The 21,990-nt window shown below is 39.5% G+C and overlaps 1 protein-coding gene across 28 annotated transcripts in view; it reads left to right on the top strand.

Moving 5' to 3' along the window:
* CELF2 (CUGBP Elav-like family member 2) overlaps positions 1–21,990 on the top strand; it is a 395,195-nt gene that overhangs the window by 99,221 nt on the left and 273,984 nt on the right. For 17 of the 28 annotated variants that reach the window (XM_063448239.1, XM_063448242.1, XM_063448236.1 and 14 more), the window contains exon 2: positions 18,822–18,869. The exons of the other annotated variants lie outside the window; for them this stretch is intronic. In XM_063448239.1, the coding sequence (XP_063304309.1) occupies positions 18,822–18,869 (48 nt within the window). The remainder of the gene's footprint in view (positions 1–18,821; positions 18,870–21,990) is intronic. 28 annotated transcript variants of the gene reach the window in all.

The following is a 21,990-nucleotide window of genomic DNA, read 5'->3' as shown; positions in this document are numbered from 1 at the left end:
GTCTAATACTTCTGGATTTCTAACTCCATATCTCATTTCCACTAAACACTCTGCATATTTCTTGGTATCAAAGTAAATCCTTTTATCGCAGCATATGATTTATGACTTTATCTACAACTGAGCTAACAACAACAATATGAAGTCCTTCCTCTGCAGTTTGAAGGATTTAATACAAGTATAAAGTGAGAAGACATACATTAAAATGTGCTGGAGACAACTGCAAAAATGGTACATGCATACTCTGTTTGCTAGTGTATAACATGTACAACTAAAAAGAATCAAGTATGAACATGATGTGTACAGATATGAAGGTGCTCTACATAATGTAAATATAGTACATGATATATCATAGATCAATTGACCAAAGTGAAGTGTTCTAATTTAAGAAAGTTTACAGAGGGATTTGTTCACCATAACTGTGTTAAATACTTATTCAGAGTGACAATTGTAGACAAGTACATTTAAGGGCACTCGGGTTAAATGCAGCTTTGAAATCTATCTATATAACTCCAATCCAATGCTGTATCCCTGTCTTATTTCCATATTTTCCAAAGCCTCCCCTATTGTGTACCTTTATTTCCTGTTCCTACCAAAGCTCTATTAATCTAACAATGCTTAAGACCACTATTCCCAGACATTATCCCATCTTTAGATATTTACCATAACCCTATTAATCTTCATTAACCTAATCACAAACCATTTTCCTTACTTGCCTCCTTAATCCTAATTTGTCCACATTTCTATGCCATAGAGCTATTTTTGTATAAGAAGTGCTGAGGATCTCATTGCTGATGTTGTTTCATGCATACTCATCACATAATGAACAATTTGTTGTCTTTGAGATTCTTGTCAGATTTCACAGTGAACTCTCATCAAACTAAGTTGTGACTCAGTAAATCTGTTGTTTCTATACCTTTTTTTGGAATGCTGAGCATATCCCATAAACTACTTAGAAAATGGAAATGATTAATTCAAGGTGCCAATAAAATAATTCTTAAAGACAATAATAGATTTTGCATATTAATACAGTGGGGGTTTATACATATTTCATAATTCTTCCAAAATGTGTTCACCACACATGTAGCTCTATTTCTGAATGTGCATGCCTTTGTAGATTGTTAGAATTATAGAAAGTTTTGTTCATGGTTTCCATGAATTAAGCTAATTGTAAACTGTACAACTCTTATTATTAGTATTATTATTATTATTGCAATTTATATAGCGCCAACAGATTCCGTAGCGCTTTACAATATTATGAGAAGGGATTTAACTATAGATAGGACAATTACAAATAAACTTACAGGAACAATAGGTTGAAGAGGACCCTGCTCGATCGAGCTTACATTCTATAGGAGGTGGGTGTAAAACACATTAGGACAGGAATTTGCAATCAAATAAGGTGGACTGCCCTTTAGGAGAGGGCAAGAGACAGGTATGTGAGGTAAGGGTTAGTCTTGGAGGCCATATGCTTTCCTAAAGAGATGAGTTTTAAGGCACTTCTTAAAAGATGCAAGACTAGGGGAGAGTCTGATGGCGGTAGGCAGGCTATTCCATAGGAAGGGAGCCGCCCGCGAGAAGTCCTGCAAGCGCGAGTTGGCCGTACGAGTGCGGACAACGGACAGGAGGTGGTCACGCAGCTCCTATAAGCTCCTGGAGTACATAATTGATTTTTGGTTCTTACAGAACCACTTGCAGAGGGCTTCAAAAGCCTTCTCACTTCTGTCTGTTCTCCCTGTCTGGGAGCCTAGCACAGACACAAGTGTCAGCCATCTTGGATAATCTGTGTGGGTGCTGGCTTGAACAATTTTGCCCGATAGCAGATAAGAGAGGAGGATATCCCCCACCGGTCCAGAGGGGGTAGTGCAGTAGACTAAAAGTAAAGCCCACTTGTCCCCTCAAGAGAATACACCAGGCCAAAGAGACTGTAGGCTGGATCTCCTCAGCTACATCATCTAGATTAGCTGGGGATCCCAATATGGTTGCCCTGGAAGCACCAGACTCGGTACAAAGTAGCTTATGTTGATTTGCTTCATGAAATAGCACTATAATAGCTTATATATTGAGATTGCCTAGGAGCACACACTTGCTGTGACTGTTTGAAAACCTGCACACACTTAGTTCTTATATAAAGTTTTATACTTATTTTGTTTAATACTATATTGAGTTTCTAGAATTTACTAACCAGATTTTTTTTTCTTGTTAAAGCAAATGAATAGATTGACTATTGCTCAATTTCTACAGTAGAGGACATGACACGTATTACAGAAAGCTATTTACATCTTTAGGCTGCAGTGCTAAGTGAAATTTAAATTATAGATTACAACTGAGACAAAAAGTCAACAAGTAATAATAAGCATAGAACATGAAATGCTGGGTGAACGTATGATTGAGCTTGTCATTGACCCTTAGCGAAGGGTAAAAGAATGAGTAGTTAGTACACTGGTATCACTGTGACTGGAACGTTGAAAGCTTGCCGAAGCTTCAGGGTACATCAATAACCCAATAAGCACCAGAGGTGTCTAACAGAGCACTGTTATGGCTTAAAGAGTTAAAATGAACTCACATTGAACATTTCTCTTTCTAAATGATGGCAGAATGCCAAATGAAAGGCTTATGTGTGCTTTGAGATTTCACAGTAGGTTAATGGATAATATTCATCATTTTTCTGTCCAAGATTCAGAATAAACAATAATGGTTGGAAAAAGTCTGCATCTCAGGTCTTTGTCATATTACCCCATCGGTTTGCTTTCTTGTTTTCTTCATTCTTGTATTCTTTGTATAGAATAATGAAACTATTCAGTTGAATGTGACTTCACCAGACATCATTTTTCTAAAAAGAGACATCAATGTTTTGTTGAACATAAAATCTTCTTGTTGATCAATAAGGAATATTGCTCCATGTGACATTTTAAAGACTAAAGTAGCAATTCATTTAATTCCATTAAATGTCTTTGAAGAACATGTGTGTGAAGCATTAACTTCAGTTGTGTTAGAAGAATGCATAATGCTTTTTCTCGTTGTTTGGTTTACCCCTGTAGAACTAAATTATTACAAGCTAATGTAAAGTACCTGTTGGTTTTCTTGTAATATATGAAGTCTACCCAGAGTCAACTTGTCAAGTGAGTTTTTAAAAGAAAGCTGAGAATAAAAGTTGAGTTTGCTCAAATTGGGTCCGGAGGATCTCCCCATACTTACTGTATCCACAAAAGCCCAGAGATTTACACCGTCTCCATTGAGCTCTCACCAATCCAGGGAATATTTAAACAACTCTGATACACTCATAGCTCTCAAAAAAAAATATTTGCAGGGCAATAAAAGCCAGGCGCAGATAATGTCACTTATAGTTTTCATTAATTAGTTCATTTGTAGGCCATAGGGCTTTTAACAGATTGATGACATTTGAACTGCAAGTCCCATAAACACCTTATCTGCAGCCTCCATGTATAATACAACTATATCATGTACAGCTGTATTACTGGAGCAAATTACTAGTTCAACAATTACTAGAGGGTGGAAAAGAGAGGAAGGGAGAGATGGATTATGATACAAAAGTGTTTGTTATTAAAAAAAAAAAAAAGAAGATTTTTAACGAACTGTAACCAAATCTGCCAAAACTGTACATTTCACCTAACAAGAATGGGTGCCTGGAGTGTCCTTATAACTGTCTCCAAAAATGTAATAATTAAAGTTACCTCTGTTTCCCTATCTATTGATACTCACTGGGATAATGCCGATAGCCTTTATCATTTCATAGTTGTATTATTTTTAAAAAATAATATAGTGTAATTGTTAAACCTCAGCATCTTTGTATATTTATTAGAATATAAGATGCTGTGCTACTAACAAGCCTCTTCACACAAGCAATGCAATAAACCAGAACAATACAATTTTCAGGGTGTTCAGTAAGTACCCAAGGACTCATTAATCTTGATTATCTCACATAATAGATAACTTCACAAATCATCTTTTCTTCCTATCCATGCACATAGAGATAAAATACATCTAATAGCCTGTCATGGGATACAGGGGAAAAAGGCATTTCATAAATAAAAATCTGACACAGCACAAGACAAATATTTAGAGGAAATGATGTATGGCGTTCAGGGAGAATCATGCAGGAGGCACCGATGTGTTTTTGGAGTCGCATTAAACAGTCCAAGGCCATGCATCTATTCTTCCTGCACTTAAATAAATCATTTTAATAATAAGCCGTCTGCAGATGGAAGTACTGAATGTGGATTTCCAAGACTTTTTTCTGTCATCTTCAAGCTATGGTTTGATGCCTTTAGAGGAAAGCTAAAAGATGTTTATTGTAAGTGGAACAGCATTGCAAAACATCCATATACGTGTTGTGACCTATTTTCTGACACACATAGCACATAAGGTCCTTGGAAACGTATATTCCTTACACAGTAGGGCTTATCTATTAAATCGGTATTTTGGAAGAACATTTTCTAATTGCACATTTTTGGGGCAAAAATAGCCAAGCTGAAAACATTAGCAATTCATCTCTTTAGGCTTAAAGGGAACCTCCAGGTACCATAACACTTAGTCAGAATTAAATTGTTATGGAACAGGAGCTAATTGGCGCCGGCTTACCTTAAGGGGTTAAACGGTTAAATCCCAAAGTGTTGAATTCAATGCTGACTATCTTTGCCCCTCTCCTTCTGCTTTTCTCAGAGGCTTGTATCTCCAAGCCTTGGACATGAATGCTGCTGATTGGCTTAAAGCTTTAGCTGACGCTCTCAGCCAATCAGTAACTCCGGCGTACATATTTTTCTCAAGCAATTTTATGAATGGGAAGCTACTGATTATTTAGAGCGTCAGGTGATGCACTAAGGCACTCAGCAGCACCCCTGTCTGATTTCCTTAGGAGAAAAGTAGAAGGAGAGGAGCAAAGCTAACTGGTGCTGGATTTAAAACTTTGGCAATAAACCATTAATTCTAATAACGTTGTTATGGTGCCTAGAGGTTCCCTTTAAATCTCTTACAATTTCCAGTTCAGTTAAAAAAAATCCTGTGTGATGGAAAAAGCAATAGTTTCCTACATTTTACATTTCCTCCTTACTGTACAGCTTTCACAACTTGCTTAAAAACTTAAATAGAGGAAGGGAAGTGAAACAAATTGCTACCCTTTGCCTGCCAGAATGTTTATTTGCAAAATCATAGGAATAAGATATCTTTACTCATGAGTGGGTAATCTTAGAATAATACCTCTCATCGCTAAAGTTAATATTAAAAAAAAACAATGCATACAATATGGTATGTTAATACAGTGCAAAAAATGATAATGAAGGGTATTCTCATCAGGGGATCAGCTAAAAGAAATTACGAGTAAAGGAGACGTTGTTCTGAAAAACATGTGAAACTGAAAGCATAAAACTCATAGTAATGATTTATTTTTCAGAACAGATAAACTCCAGATAATCTTATTTTATCCACAATCAATATAGATGAGAGTCTAGTATGGTTGATTATAAAGAAGTACCATCCACTGTAAGCAAGGAGCAGTATGAGACTTTTCAGTGCCAGACTGTGCTGCTAAACTCACAGGCAGTGAGTGGCATTAGCAGTAATTTCTTAATCTGTCAGGGAATTAACGTGCCATTGCCAATAGATGCAAAGTGATATGCAGTCACTTGTAATTGTCCTTCAGTTGCTATGCATCAATTGTGCACGGGGAAACGCTGTATTGGGAATGGAAAACTGACTTTGAAAGCCTAGAAAGTTATGGTCACTGTCAGTCATTTGGATGAAATCTGCCTCCCTGATGCTATTTTATACTTCCACAAAGTGTTGATTACAATATATCACAGCTATTTTGCTCTTTTGGGCTTATATAATGTGTAAATCCCCAAGTATGTTCACACCTTTATATGGCTGAAAAAAAGAAAAGCAGGTGTTTTATCATGGAGAAATATGAGATGTGTGTAGATATACTTTTTTTTTTCCTGTTTTATAACTGTGAGCCCTCAATGTTTTTTAAACATTTCATACCTTATTTGTGTTCTCTAAACATTTTCACAAGCTTACATTGACATTTGCTTCCAGGAGATGAGGATTTATTTATTTTTAATTAAAGGGACTCTATAGGCACGCAGATGACTTCATCTCATTGAAGTGGTCTGGGTGCACTGTTCCTGTCCCTTTAACACTGCAATCTAAAACATTGCAGTTTCAGAGATACTGCAATGCATATCTCTGCATTACATTAAGAGGCACTTCCTGGAGTTTCAGAAATCTTGACCCAGCAAAACGATATTGGACATAATCATGCTTCAAATCCCAAATGGAAATCATTGCGCATTAGATTCTTCCTCTGCGCTGATGTCTTTTTTTTTGTAAATATAATTTTTATTGTTATGTTGTTTGCAGGAGTTATTGCCATGGTATACAACATTAAACATTCATAAAGATGAGACTTTTCGGTCTCTCAGATGGTGTTGAGAATTGAGGCACGCAGGCCCCCTTTTCTGTCTAAGAAATATACATAGTATACATGGTAGACTCGCAGGTCCCAAGGGAACTGTCTGTCGGGGTTTAGTAGTCAGGTTTTGCTTCCTGGCATGAATCGCTTAGGGGTTGTCAACCTATGCCTCTAGGGGTCAGGGGTCTTTAGGGTTGACCGGTCTCCCCGAGTGCGTCCAAGAATTTGTCCCCTGTCGTAGAATCCAGAATCCAGTGTGTCCAGATGTCCAGGTATCGCTGTGCCCTATCTGTAGCTGTCATGTGTATGTCTTCCGTCACCCTGAGGTCTTCCATTCTCGCAAACCATTCCCTAAGGGTAGGGGCCTCTGTGTCCCTCCAGTGTTGGGGAATGAGTTGTTTTGCAATATTTAATATCCTTATAGTCAGTGATCTTTTGTATTTGTTGCTAGGCACAGTCGTGTGGTGTAGGAGCATTGCCGCTGGGTCAAAAGGTGGAGGGTGATCTGAGAATTTCTGTAGCATTTTGTGTATCCCTCGCCAAAAGGGTTGTATCTTCTCACAGAACCACCAGATGTGTATGCGTGTCCCTATTCCTGTCCCGCATCGCCAGCATTGGGTGTATGTTGTGTAGTATGTCCGGAGTGCGGTACCAATGCGTGAGCAATTTATATGTGGTCTCCTGGTGTCTGCTGAAGACAGCACAATAGTGTGTCAACGTGCATATTTTGTCCCATTCCCCGTCACTGAGTTTTCGGTTCAAAGCCATTTCCCACTTTCCCTTAAACCTAGGTGTCTCTACTGGGATCTGTTTTTGTAGCAGGCCATATAATTTGGATATCCCATGCGGGAGTGGTTCCGGGTCGAGACACAGTTGCTCGAACTCCGTGGGAGTACGTCGCAGGGCCCTACCCTGAGGTAGAGTCTGGAGATAGCTTGTCAGTTGTGCGTATGTGAATTTCTGTATGAAGGTCGGGGGCCGGTCTCCTGTGAGATCTGAGAGGGTCTTCCGGCCCGTTGGCGTGTGGATGTGGTGGAGCCTAGGTAGTTGGTCTGGGCTAATACTCCTAAGATTTAGCGGGTCGAGTCCCGGTGGGAAATCCGCATTATGTGTCAAGGGAAGCAGAGGTGACGGGTACGGGGTTAGGCCGGCTCTGTCTGCTATACCGTGCCATACTTGTAGAGTATTCCCCACGTATATGGGTGTCTTGTCCCGTCTCCCTCTAGGTAACCATGGGGCAAGCGCTATAGGGATCTGCAGGTCTGCCTCCTCCACTACTTTCCATTGTTTGCGGACATTGAGTTTCGACCATTCCAGTATTCTAAGGAGGTGGCACGCTACATAGTAGAGGTGAAAGTCTGGCAGTGCCATGCCTCCCCGTTCCCTAGGCTGCGTGAGTTGTGAGAATTTAAGCCTGGGCTTCTTCCCTTTCCAGACGTATTCTCTCAGGGTCCTGTGTAGGGTTGCAAAATATGTCCTAGGGATATGTATAGGTATTGTCTGCATCAAATACAGCAGCCGCGGTAGGAAGTTCATTTTAATGACCTGGACACGGCTGAACCAGGAGATGTTGGGGGTATGACCATTCCCCCGCATCCCTCTTGAGCACAGCCAGCATCTGGGCAAAGTTTTCTTTGAAGAGGTCCATGCTATTTCGTGTGAGCCAAATGCCCAGATACCGGATTTTAGAGTCTGCCCATTGGAACGAGAAGCTCTGGCGGAGTGGTGGTTCCCGATGTTGGGGTATGGAGATGTTGAGGATATATGATTTAGCGAAGTTTATTTTCATATTTGATATCTCTCCGTATTCCCTAAAAGCTTTAATTATATTGGGGAGCGAGATTTCAGGTTTGGAAACAAAGAAGAGAAGGTCGTCGGCGTAAGCCGCAACCTTGTGATGTGTGCTGCCTCTATCTATCCCTGTGATGTCCTGGTTAGTTCTTATTGCTTGTAAGAATGGCTCTAAAGCTAAAACAAAAAGAATTGGCGACAGGGGGCATCCCTGACGAGTGCCGTTTTGTATTGTGAAGTCTTCTGTAAGTGCTCCATTCACATGTTTCTGAGCTTTGGGTTGTCTATATATTGCCTCTATCCATCCTCTCATGTGTGCCCCCATGCCAAGGTGTGTGAGGGCCTGGAATAGGTATCCTGTCGAAGGCCTTCTCCGCGTCCGTGGATAGCAAGAGAAGGCCCACGACTCCCTCTGATTTCCCGTGGGCTATTGACAAAGCTCTGATCGTGTTGTCCCTGGCTTTCCGACCCATCACGAACCCCACCTGGTCCGGGTGTACCAGGGTGGGAATGTGCGGTTGCAGGCGGGTCGCCAGTATTTTCGCTAGTAGCTTTGTGTCGCTGTTTATGAGGGATATGGGTCTGTAGTTATTGCAGTAGTTGCCGTCCTTCCCGTCTTTTGGAATGAGCGTGACGTGCGCCATTAGGGACTGCGAGGGCAGATGGTGCCCTTCCCTAATCGCGTTAATAGAGGATAGCATTGGCGCATATAGGGTCCCCGCGAAGCTTTTGTAGTAGCGTAATGGGAGGCCATCAGGACCCGGGCTTTTGCCCGGTTTGGAGGCTTGGACTGCCATTGCAATTTCCTCAACAGCGATGGGTTCCTCTAATGCTTCTGCTACTTCTCGTTCTATGTGTGTGTGCGTGTTGGTTTGGAGGAAGTCAGTTATCCGGGTCATGAGGTTGGCTCGCGATTGCGCATCTTGCGGGCTTGGTAGGGAGTAGAGATCTTTGTCGTAGGAGCGTATGATTTTTTTGTATTTCGGTAGGGAGGCGGTGCACTATCCCCTTTCCATCTCTAATTCTATCTATATATGTCTGCTGTCTACGTTTGGCCAGCATTCTCACCAACAGTGTTCCACTTTTGTTGCTGTTAGCCTCAAAAAATGCTTTTTGTCTTGCTGCTTCTCTGTGGTGTCTGGCGTTCAGGAGTGTAGACAATTCCCTTCTCAACTGGAGCAACTTGGCCTGGTGTGTGGGGAGGCTGTCTCTTTTGTTAGAGTCATCTGTTGTCTGTATGTCTTGTATTAATGTCGTAATGCGCGCCTCTCTTTGTCGCTTTAGCCAAGACCCCTTTTGTATAAGGTGGCCCCTTATCACGCACTTATGTGCCTCCCATATGTATGTGGGCGATGTCTGGTCTGGAGTGTTAGTCGTGAAGTAATCTTTCAGTATCTTATCCGTCTCCGTCAGAAGGAGGGCAGAGGAACACTTTAGTGTTAGGAATACAGCATTGTATTCCTAATACTAAAGTGTTCCTTTAAGTATTACTCACCTGCAAATATTGAGTCAATGTTCAGATGCTTTGCATACAATAATTCTGTATGGAGCTCCCGTACTCTGACTGAGTACCTCTGCCCGTCCGTTTCCTAGCTGCTTTCAGGGACCCTGGAATGCTTCAGCTACAGTCACCGAAGCTTGACTGGGGTCAAGTAGAACCTCTTCCACCCTGGACCAAGCTGCAGTTTTCTTCTTCCAGGCAGGAATTGTCCCCTCATCCTTTGGCTCTTCAGCTCCTTTTTCAGGCAGGTATCCACCCCTCTGCCTGCACTGTGACCAGCTACTGCCTATAAAAAGGCACAGTGGCTCTCAGGCCTAGCTCTGTTTTTAACTTGTCCTGGGATCCTAAGACCAAGCAGCCAGCCACCAGGTCCAAAGACTCTGATACTGGGATCCTGAATAACAAAGCAGGACACACAGTTCCGGATGGAACTAACTCAGATAGCATTATTCTTACTGAGGACTAGTCCATATGCACTTTACATTAAACTTACTGTGACAACTTCAATCTAATACAAATAACCAAATCATATGGAGAAACATACAGTAACTCACGTTAACACAATAACAACATTTAAAACCAACAGATGGCGCTCTACAGACTCCACAGCCAAATCCCTCTAGTTGTTTGAAAGCAACATCAGGACAAAAGAGCACACAAAACATTTTTCTCTCAAAAGTCCTATTTGGATCTATGTTCCTTGGTGTTAGTTTTGTTTTTGTTTATTCTTTATTTTTATTTTATTTCTTGAGTCCTGCTTTTAGGGGATTTACATTTCAGGTCTGTAGACACTGAATTCCAAGGTGCTGCCCTGACCACACACACCAAAGTCTGACAAACTGAGTTTAATAGTTTAATGAACTTATTTAACTGGACATTGCAGGCATAAGAAAACTATAAAAAACATGTATTGAAATGTAACAACTGCATATGTATATATGTATGTATGTGCAGATTTATGTTTGTAACATAGTGTGTTTGAATCTGTGAGTATAGTGAGTGTATGCAGCTACGTATATGCATGCAGCATTAAAGGGATACTATAGGCACCAAGACCACTTCTGCTCATTGCAGTGTGTCAGGTACCTTAACAATTTTGGTTTCCTAGCACTATAGTCTCCCTTTAAAGATAATGATAGAAGTAGTTATGGTAAAGGGTGTGTTAATGACAGAGTTAGATTGCATAGTATGTTTAGTGTTCAGAGGATTAAAAGCTTTTGAGGTGTAATAGTTGTGGTACAGGAGGTGTTTAGAATGATTGGGTTTATATTAGAGTGGGGTTAAATATAGTATTGTGTGTATGTGGGGTTTAGAGGTATTAAACCTAGCATTAAGTCAAAAGGTTTTGCTTCAGGTATAAGCTTTCAGTGCTTACATTTGAGATTAAGAAAGCATTTATTTAGGTTTTGGAACTGATTAAATGTAGGGTTAGAGAAAAAAAAGGGGTTTAGGGTACAGGCATGTGGAGTTTGACTGATTGAGCTGTTGCATAGCATGAATCTTAGTGCTCCTCCAGGAAAGTGCTTTGTGTATGTGAGGCTGTTATTGGCAGATAGGAAGTGACACTTCCACTTCCTGTCCATCCTCACACACAGACACTGGAGAAGCTGGGATGGCACTAAGTATTACACCCTCTATAACTCCTTCCAGCTCTGCTATAAACTATAGGAGGCTGACTAGCTCACAGACACTGTCCAAGACTCCTAGAACTTATCTCTCCTCACCAGCCCACCTAAGCTTCAAAAAGGCAAATTACAGGTGTTGTAAATATCCACCCCATTTACAAGCGACTGAAGAACAGCCTTACTTTTTGTTTGCCCCTTCTTCTACGCTTCACTAGCATGTTGCCTTTTTGCCCATCATTTTTACCTATGAAAAATGAGAGTCAAGATTAGATTATATGTTTTTCAGGGCTACAGTCCCCAGCCATAAATTAGGTTAGATTAAACACTAACAGGGTTATTTACTAAATTGAGAATTCCAAGTGGATTTCAAATTTAAGCAGCCAAACTTGAAGTACTGCTGACTTTGAGAATTGTTCCTTAAATTCACTTTGAATTCTCACTTCAGTAAATAATCCTGTATATGACTTACTGCAAAGCTAATAGCAAAATGCAGTGCAAAAGTCTCTGTGTATTTTAATTCTTTGTTTCTCTTTACCTTTGTCTTCATTCTTCAATTTTATCATCAAACTATTCATTGTTTATTGAATTACAGGACATATAGATTCATAAATTGGGTGAACATTTTTAGACTGATAACTGACAAATACAAATAGGAATGTATACACTTAGATTGTTATTTTCTACTTTTTAAATACTATTTCCAGTTTTCTACAATGTCGTTTTTATTAGGGACATATGTTTCTGTATGTAAGAGACCCTTAATGTATTTACCTTTTGTATTCTAAATGCTTTTGTTCAACTAGAATGAAATGGTTTGTGATCACAATGCTTAGAGTTGATTTCCAGCCTCTCTTCTCGCAGCAGTAGTGCCCAGATGTCCTCGGAATCTGTTGTTGTGACAAAGATGATGCTCTTTATTCAGATACAGAAAAAAAAAGATAAAATGAATTTACAGAGAAGCACTTGCTTCTCACATAGTATATTCAATAACAATTAAAGGGATATGCCAGGCTCACACTGCGTGAGTAGGTTTCTTGACAGGCTATCACTCACAAAAACATAATGATTTATTCCATGATGCTAGATGCATGGTGTTTACAAGAAATATAGAAACATCTCATTCTTTAGTTGCACCCCCACGTCTAGCAAGTCCAAAAAGATGCTAGTATTAATTTCTCATAAGAACAGCATCTTCTCAGTCAAGTGAAGAAGCACAGCAGGAGGCAATTGTAAATCTGCTTCTCTCCCAAAGAAAGACCACAATTTCTGGTTGAATTGGTGGTCACGGTACAAACATGGGCATCTACTTATTTGTTGCCAAAGAGGAACTTTCAGAGGCAAATGGATTATGATTTAATTAGATATATATTTTAAATCAGTACCTTTATGATACTTTAACAAGAGTGGCTAATACCCACTGGAGTGTCTGCTTAGCAGGGCCGGACTGGCCCACCGGGATACCGGGAAATTTCCCGGTGGGCCGCATTAAGCTGGGGCCGGGCTGACAGCCCTGATGATTATTATAATAAATCCTCCCCTCGGACTGTGCCAGCCTGTCAGTCCGAGGGGAGGGAGGAGCTGGGGGCTGGTGTGGCTGTCAGCCACTGCAGGGAGACCTGTCAGTCTCCCTGCACAGTCTCCAATAATTCTGGCTGCATGCCCCGCCCCCAAGCGGAAGCTCCACCTCCCGTCCACAAGCTCCGCCCCCACACACAGTGCTGGAAAGCTGCCTACCGGACCAACAGGAAAATAAAGGTATTTACAGTTTTAAAGCCCCATACCCACCATACAGCCCCCCACCTTACAGACAGTCCCCCTACCCACCTCACAGCCCCCCTACCCACATCACAGCCCCCCCACATACTATACATCCCCCTACTGACTATACTGCCCCCCTACCCACATCGCAGCCCCCCTACCCACTATACACCCCCCCTATCCACTATACAGCCCCCTACCCATACCATAGCCCACTATACAGCCCCCTACCCACCTCACAGCCACCCTACCCACTATACTGCCCCCTATCCACATCACAGGCCCCCTACCCACCTCACAGACCCCTAACCACCTCACAGCCCCCCTACCTACCTCACAGCCCCCTACCCACCTAACAGACCCCCTACCCACTATACTACCCCCTACCCACCTTACAGCCCCTACCCACTATATATCCCCCTACCCACTATACAGCCCCCTACCCACTATACAGCCCCCTACCCATACCACAGCCCCCCTACCCACTATACAGCCCCCCTACCCACCTCACAGCCACCCTACCCACTATACTGCCCCCTACCCACATCACAGCCCCCTACCTACCTAACAGCCCCCCTACCCACTATACTGCCCCCTACCTACTATACTGCCCCCTACCCACTATACTGCCCCTTCCCACCTCACAGCCCCCCTACCCACTATACTGCCCCCTACCCACATCACAGCCCCCCCTACCCACATCACAGCCCCCCCCCACCCACACCACAGCCCACCCTACCCACATCACAGCCCCCCTACCCACTATACTGCCCCTGTACCACATCACAGCCCCTACCCACCTCACAGCCCCCCTAGCCACTATACTGCCCCCTACCCACTATACTGCCCCCTACCCACCTCACCGCCCCCCTACCCACTATACAGCCCCCCTCCCACTATACAGGCCCCCTACCCACTATTCAGCCCCCTAAACACCTCACAGCCCCCCTACCCACCTCACAGCCCCCCTACCCACTATACAGCCCCCCTACTCACTATACAGCCCCCCTACCCACTATACTGCCCCTACCCACATCACAGCCCCCCTACCCACCTCACAGCCCCCCTCTCACCTCACAGCCCCCCTACCCACCTCACTGCCCCCCTACCCACTATACAGCCCCTCTACCCCTTCACAGTTCCCCTACCCACCTCACAGTCCCCCCACCCAGCTTACAGGACACCTACCCACCTCATAGTCCCCCTGCCCAACCATACAACCCCTCTACCCACTGACCGTTCCCCTACCCACCTCACAGTCCCCCCACCCAGCTTACAGGACACCTACCCACCTCACAGGCCCCCCATCCACCTCACAGTCCCCCATCCCCACCATATTTGATATATATAGTTATATTAATAATTAATAATTAATAATATGTAAGGCATATATGTATATGTATGCATGTCTTGCCACCCCAGATGATTGAGTAATATAAACACATAAAAAAAAATATATATATATATATTGTATATGTGTGTATATATATATATATATTACTCAATCATCTCGGGTGGCAACACATAGCCATACGTATTACATGTGACAATACATGGCGTAGTTACTTATGGGGCTGGCATTGATTTTTTTCCAGGGCTGCTTTGTATCCCCAGTCCAGCCCTGCTGCTTAGTAAAACACTAAGGGATTGAACAATGTATAGGGTGAATCAAATCTTTCATAGGACCTATTTATCAAACTGTCTGGAAAGATTGCCTTTTTTTTTGCTATTGTTACCCTGCTTACATGTGAACATTAAAACTGAATACAGTACATTCATCTCCTCTTCAAAGGCAAGCAACATCTAACATAGCCTGGAGTTAGCCGAAAGAACAAAAACAGTTATAACAAAATTGTCTTACAGTTTTTTTAAACATCTGTAATTACCTTTATTTATATTTTTTGTTTTAAATAACTGCTATATTTCTTAACGCCAAAGTAATCCTGGGGATTTTTCGGATTAATGACACTGATGCCAGCACAATACATTGATTATGCTATGATATGGGTATATCTAATGCTCAAAACCTCCCAATAGTCAAAGAGCAATAAAAACATGGAAAGCATTACAATAAAAGCTGCAAACGACAAATAAAACAAATTATAATACTGTGATTGGTCCATTGAAAATACATATTATAGAGACATGTGTTAGCTTTAAGGTAGGGGAATATAGATTAAAATATTGCATAGATACCCTACCAGTACCCGTTATGGCAAAATTCACACACTCACACTTAGCTTACATGCTGGTTCTCTTCCTACAGATGAATTAATTTTGTTCTAGTCAGTTCCTCTACCTTGCATCTAGAGATTGCATATGATGTCAGCTTCTCCTCCCAACCACGGTCAGAAGCCTTGAATTTGTATAAACAGGGCTGCATTAATAGATCGATAGCAACGTGTATAGTACACGTTGCCAATTGCACACATTTGGGCACACCGGCAGACTGCAATAGTTACAGGATCAAGTGCAATTTATAATATTATAAGTTCATTATTTTATATAATATGTTCAATAAGCTTATTAAAGGTCTTTGAACTTTTTTTTTTTGCTTGAATCAACTATGCACTCTGAAATAAAATAATTGAGCAATAAAAATAAAAGTATTGTTAAGACTCTTTTAAGTATTACACCCGCATATTGTGTAGATGGAGAAATGAAGACAGTTTTTCATCGAGTGTTAGAATGTCAGCGAAAATATATTTCAATTCTCAATTTAAATTGATATAGGAACATCTCGGTACTGTCAACACTTCTTTGATGCCTGTTTCAGTTTCAGATAGCAACTCTTTCAACCCTTCAAATGCACCATTCACTCAGAATCATTTCAATGCTTCCTTAAAACATATCTGATAAGTAATGAAAAGTGACATTATTATGTTAAACAGAACTTAAACTAAGGTGGAGCTCTCTGCTCCTGCGGCATCCATTGGGGAGGCGTACTCATGGATATTTTTGAAGGGAGAAAAATATTTTATAACATTTTTTTTTTATATAAATATGAAATGTAACACTTGCATGGTGTTTTTAAAAGTGGGAATTTTCAGTAAAATAATTATTCAATTATTATTATTATTATTATTAGGAGGAGGAACAGTCTCTATTTTGGGCCCAAGTTTATTTTTATCCTGATGACCTTTTTTCTAGTAGCTCCATATAGGTGTGTCTGAATATGTACCAGAGCTCCATAGCAATCATTCTCATAGTAATGTACCTTTAAAAATCAATATATGTGTTTAGGATTATGTGTGTCTGTGTCAAGAAGATTGTTCTTGTAAATTTAATTTTAGTTGTATAAATTGTCATTAGTAAGACACCTAAAATTTCTTAGGTGATCCCTAAAATGAAAGTGTCTCTCTTTGTCCATTTTAAATGTTGATAGGATTGATATAATGTAGTTAACCCGTTAACGCCGTTACGGCGTTCCATGCCGTCCCCATTATAATGGGCTTTAAAGCCGTTGCGGCGGCATGGAACGCCGTAACGGCTTTGAGCCCCAGGAGGTAAGTTATACTTACCTCCGCCGCGATCCTCTTCTGGGGGGCTGCCTGACAGCCCAGGCAGCCCTCCCACGGCAAATGAGGCCCCCGGGGGCCATGTGATCGCTCTCAAAGAGCGATCACATGGCCCCCTATAGCTGGCTATGGATCTGCCTGCAGGGGGACTGTCTAAAATATCAGACAGTCCCCCTGCTGGTAAGAAAGTATAAAAAAAGAAATTAAACATGTTTAAAAATAAATTGAAAATATTTTTATATATATATATAATATGTATATATATTATATATATAATATATATACATATTATATATATGTAACGTCATACAAAGTGTATTTTAATACTAATATAAGTATATATATTAGCATTAAAATACACTTAGAATGATGTTACATATATATAATATGTATATATATATAATATATATAATAGATGTACATATATATATTATATATATATACGTATAATTAAAATAATAAATAAATAAAATAATAAAATAAATAAATAAAATATTGAAACAAAATTTAATATAAATTATATATTCATATGTAATTTCATTCTAACTGTATTTTGTTATTAATATATATATATTGGTAACAAAATACACTTAGAATGGCATTCTATATATATCTATCTATATATAAAATACAAATAACCGCAAATATATATATATAGATAAATACATATAATTACATAAAAAATTACATTAGTATACACGTAGAATTTAAATACATATATATGTATATATATTAAAATTCTACATGTATATTTAAATAATCTTTTAACATAATTATGTGATTTGATTAATTAAAATTTGATTGACATGCCTGACAACACAGGGAGAAAGTGCAGAGAATTTAATTTGCAAGCACTATATTTGACCCTGTAATACTCCACGACACCATAAAACCTGTACATAGGGGGTACTGTTTTACTCGGGAGACTTCGCTGAACTCAAATATTAGTGTTTCAAACTGGTAAATTGTATTACAACGATGATATTTTAAGTAAAAGTGACGTTTTTTGCATTTTTTACAAACAAACGGCACTTTTATGGACTATATTATTGTTGTAATATGTTTTACCGTTTTAAAACACTAATATTTGTGTTTAGTGAAGTCTCCCGAGAATAACAGTACCCCCCATGTACAGGTTTTATGGTGTTTTGGAAAGTTAGAGAGTCACATATAAGGCTTGCGTTTCATTTTTTTCACATTGAAATTTGCTAGATTGGTTATGTTGCCTTTGAGAGCGTATGGTAGCCCAGGAATGAGAATTACCCCCATGATGGCATACCATTTGCAAAAGTAGACAACCCGAGGTATTGCAAGTGGGGTATGTCCAGTCTTTCTTAGTAGCCACTTAGTCACAAACACTGGCCAAATATTAGTTTTTTGCTTTTTTCACACAAAAACAAATATGAACGCTAACTTTGGCCAGTGTTTGTGACTAAGTGGCTACTAACAAAGACTAAACATACCCCACTTTCAATACCTTGGCTTGTCTACTTTTTCAAATGGTATGCCATTATGGGGGTAATTCTCATTCCTGGGCTACCACACCGTCTCAAAGGTAACATTACTAATCTGGCAAATTTCAATTTGAAAATGGAACGTTCTATATTTGACCCTGTAACTTTCCAAAACAACATAAAACCTGTTAATGGGGGGTACTGTTGTACTCGTGAGACATCGCTGATTACAAATATGTGCATTTTGTTGCAGTAAAACCTAACAGTATTATGACATTTACAGCTAAAATGTGAGGTGGAACTACACATTTTTAAAAAATAAATAAATTTCTCACAGTTTTTTTTATTTTATTCATAATAAATTATATTCCATATATGAATAGTTAATGGTAAATTAAAGCCCTGCTTCTCCTGAACAAAATGATATATAATAAGTGTGGGTGCATATAATATGAAAGAGGGGAACTACGGGTGAACAGACATATAGCGCAAATTCCAGTTTTTGTTTACGTTTTGTTTTGATCAGAACGTGCACTATTGACTCCGTCCTGAAGGGGTTAATTTAGGGCCCTGTTGCTGCACTCTGCCCCTGGGAAATCTTTCGTTAACAAAGACCAAATAATTCCAAGTTTAGATTACATGAAAAAAACAAGCAATGTACTGAAGCATGTACAGTCTTTTGCTTAAGATATACCCAGGGAAAATGTGTTTTGCCTGATTTTAGAAAGATTTATACTTGTGTTTCAGAAACGTGGATCCTAGGGACCCTATCATTCTCCAATGTACAGGGGCAAGGTAAGACAATCATTGTTTATCAGTGGCATTGATACTTTTTAAGTTGTAGCATCACAATGCAATAACACATTGGTGCCTTGCTGCTTAAAACTATGCTGCTATTAGAGGTATGTTGGCGTTAACAAGGTTTTGTGATCTCTGCATACTGTATCAGCCTAACATTCTTGGTGCTTCCCACATGATTGTAAATACTGTCAATGTGAAATTATAATGACATTAAAGTTTTTAAAATTTTTAAAATAGCTTGTTTCAGATTAACAAAAAATAAAATATGCTTTCTATCAGGGTGTAGTAAAGCTGAAAGCTATAATGTATATCTCCAGATAAATACTATACTCATTTTCTCCTGACAGCCGATGTGTCTTGGGGCATGGCTTATAAAGTATCAATATCTACATTAGCCAATCAACAGCAGCTGTTAGCCATTTTATCTTCATATTGGAATCATCATATTATTAACTTTTGCTACAGAAGTCAGTATTAACATTTCTTAGTGACTCTATTGTGTAACACTTGCTCAAGACCTGCAAGAATAATAGCACAGATTCTTTTTTGTGTTTATTTTTTTTTCTTTTATTAAATTTGGTATTGGGGTTTCCTACATGTTCTAGAGGGAAGGCTTTATCATTACTTGTTATGCCACTATCTTATACCTACTAAGCATGCCTCTCTTTACATCTCGAGCGGCTTGTTGGTAAGCTGGGAGGAAGTGACTTGTACTCACTTCCTGCAATCACTGCAGGCTGACATAATGCATGGGGACTGGTCATGCTGCTAAAGTCCACAGCACCTGACCATGCCACTGATCAAAGAGGTAGCCCTTTACTACTGCAAGCTCAGGGGGGGCCCTGCATGGGCCACCTGTTGGGCCCCCAGAGCTTGCAGTAGTTTTGACACTGAATACAAATGTATAGCCACCCCTCCAAAAACATATTACATAGCCAATAATGTCTCAATGTAATTTTCCAGACAAAGATTCTTTTTTTTATATTTTTTTTACATATCTTGGCATTGATTCAATACTTGGAGTATAGAATATTTCTTTGCTTCTGGCATCCTTTTTTGTCTTTGAAAATGTCAAGTAAGCAATTCTTCTCAACTACATCCAAATTAAAAAAATGATTTATGCTTCAAATAGCCTAGAAAAGAGTAAGGGAGTATAATTTATTTAGTTAAAAAAAACTAATAAACATCTATTTTTCAATTTCTAAGATAAAAAGGCACTGTTACAAATTGCATACACAGTATTCATATTTAATTTTATGTATTTTAAAATTGCTAAGACCAATATCTTTTTGCTTCAAAATAAGGATTCACTTCAAATCATCCTGTAACTGTACACTGATGTAACTTATGCGGCTACGCCAAGCAATAAAAATCAAGACTTGAAGCAAAGGCAGTCTGATTTAAAATGGCATTATTCCAGTTATTCAGTGAAAGCCACCGAAGCTGTAAGTGTTGAGTTAATTGGTTAATGAATGGGTTAGTTAAGGTAAAGGTGCAGTTTGGCGTTATTATAAGTTAGCAGAACAGTTAGCCCCTTTCTTTTTTTTTTCCATCACCACTGCACACACCTTTGTTTTCAATTTCATAATTTGGGGTTCATTTTTTAAAGTGTTGTTTCTAAAGCAGGGATAGGCAACCTTCGGCACTCCAGATGTTTTGGACTACATCTCCCATAATGCTCTTACACCCATGATGCTGGCAAAGCATCATGGGAGGCGTAGTCCAAAACAATTGGAGTGCCGAAGGTTGCCTATGCCTGTTCTAAAGATTGGTGTCACCAATGGAATGTGCCTGGCAATATCTCTGGTTTCTCTGCTAGTTTTCCAGCCAAAATATAATAGGGTATTACTCACTAATGGAATAGTCTTGCTGGTACCTTTGGTTTCCATGTTGATTTCTTCATTTTGGTATTTAAGACTTCATTTTAGAACAGAACCTTTTGTGCTTAGTTTAACGTTTTCCTTATTAATCTAAAGCATGGTGGAAAACATAGCTGAATGTGCATAACAACATATTTATTGGCTCGTATTGACTGTTGTTATGTTAAAATTTTTGTTCAAACTAGAAGTTCATGTCTGACAATGAGAACCATCTTGGCTGTGAGAGTGCAAGACAATATCAAAAGATTGAAACTGAGGCCCTACACAGCGCAGAAGGAACGTGTATAATAACAATAAGGTCATTTCAGTGAAACTTTTCTTAAGCTATGAACACAGTCATGGGCAGAAAACTGAGATATGGCAGAATCGTGACATCTTAAATAAATGAACAACATTTTTGTAGGCTGTAATTTAAATACAGAATTGAATGTTTAAAGTGCCATTAAAACAGTGCATTGAAATGTCAAATCATAAATTGCAATGAAGCACTTGGGCACCCCTAAGAAAGAAATTTGTTTCAACTGCTATTTTATTCCGAATGCAACAAAAGTTTTTTTTTTTGCATTTGATAGAGATCGTTAGACAAGAACATTGACTTCACTTGAGGCATAATGGCTTTGAAGTACATGAAATAGCTCTGTACAGTGACTCAACACATGGAGCCAAATGATAGGTGTGATATAAGGCCCTTGCAAATCTTTTATTAACACCTGAACTTTCACAAGCAATTCACATACATTGCAAAAATAACCTGAAAATAGCCTGTAGATACAGAAAGGCCATCAAGACCCAGTTTTATTAACCGCCTAGATTCAGAATGTTTTTTTTTTTTCCCAGGCTATAGGTTTGTCTTGCTAACAAATCACAAGCTTCTCTGTTTGCGAAGATCTGAAATATTACGAGTAAAGCAAAAATACGTTTATAAAAATGATTTGTAACCAGTGGGCAGCACTGACTGCACCTTTAAAGCATTTAATTTATTTCCCCTTCTTTCTAAGGGTCTGCAAACCTCTGTATTCATCCTTTACCTGAAGCTAATTCCATTGCTTCAATAGGACACAGATTGAAGACTTAAATTCTAGGCCAGGAATCTGAGGCAGCAGCTGTCTGTATCTTTTCACAGAGTAAATTAAATCCAGTTGTCTTTAAAATCACACGATGCAATAAAAGAGCTGTACTGTGCCATCCTCAGATTATAAAAACTGTTGTTGTAAAGAATGACAAGCTGATTAAGA

The sequence above is a fragment of the Pelobates fuscus genome, chromosome 3, assembly GCF_036172605.1.
Source record: "Pelobates fuscus isolate aPelFus1 chromosome 3, aPelFus1.pri, whole genome shotgun sequence".
In the NCBI taxonomy this organism is placed as follows: Eukaryota; Metazoa; Chordata; class Amphibia; order Anura; family Pelobatidae; genus Pelobates; species Pelobates fuscus.
This window is presented reverse-complemented; position numbering and strand designations above follow the sequence as displayed.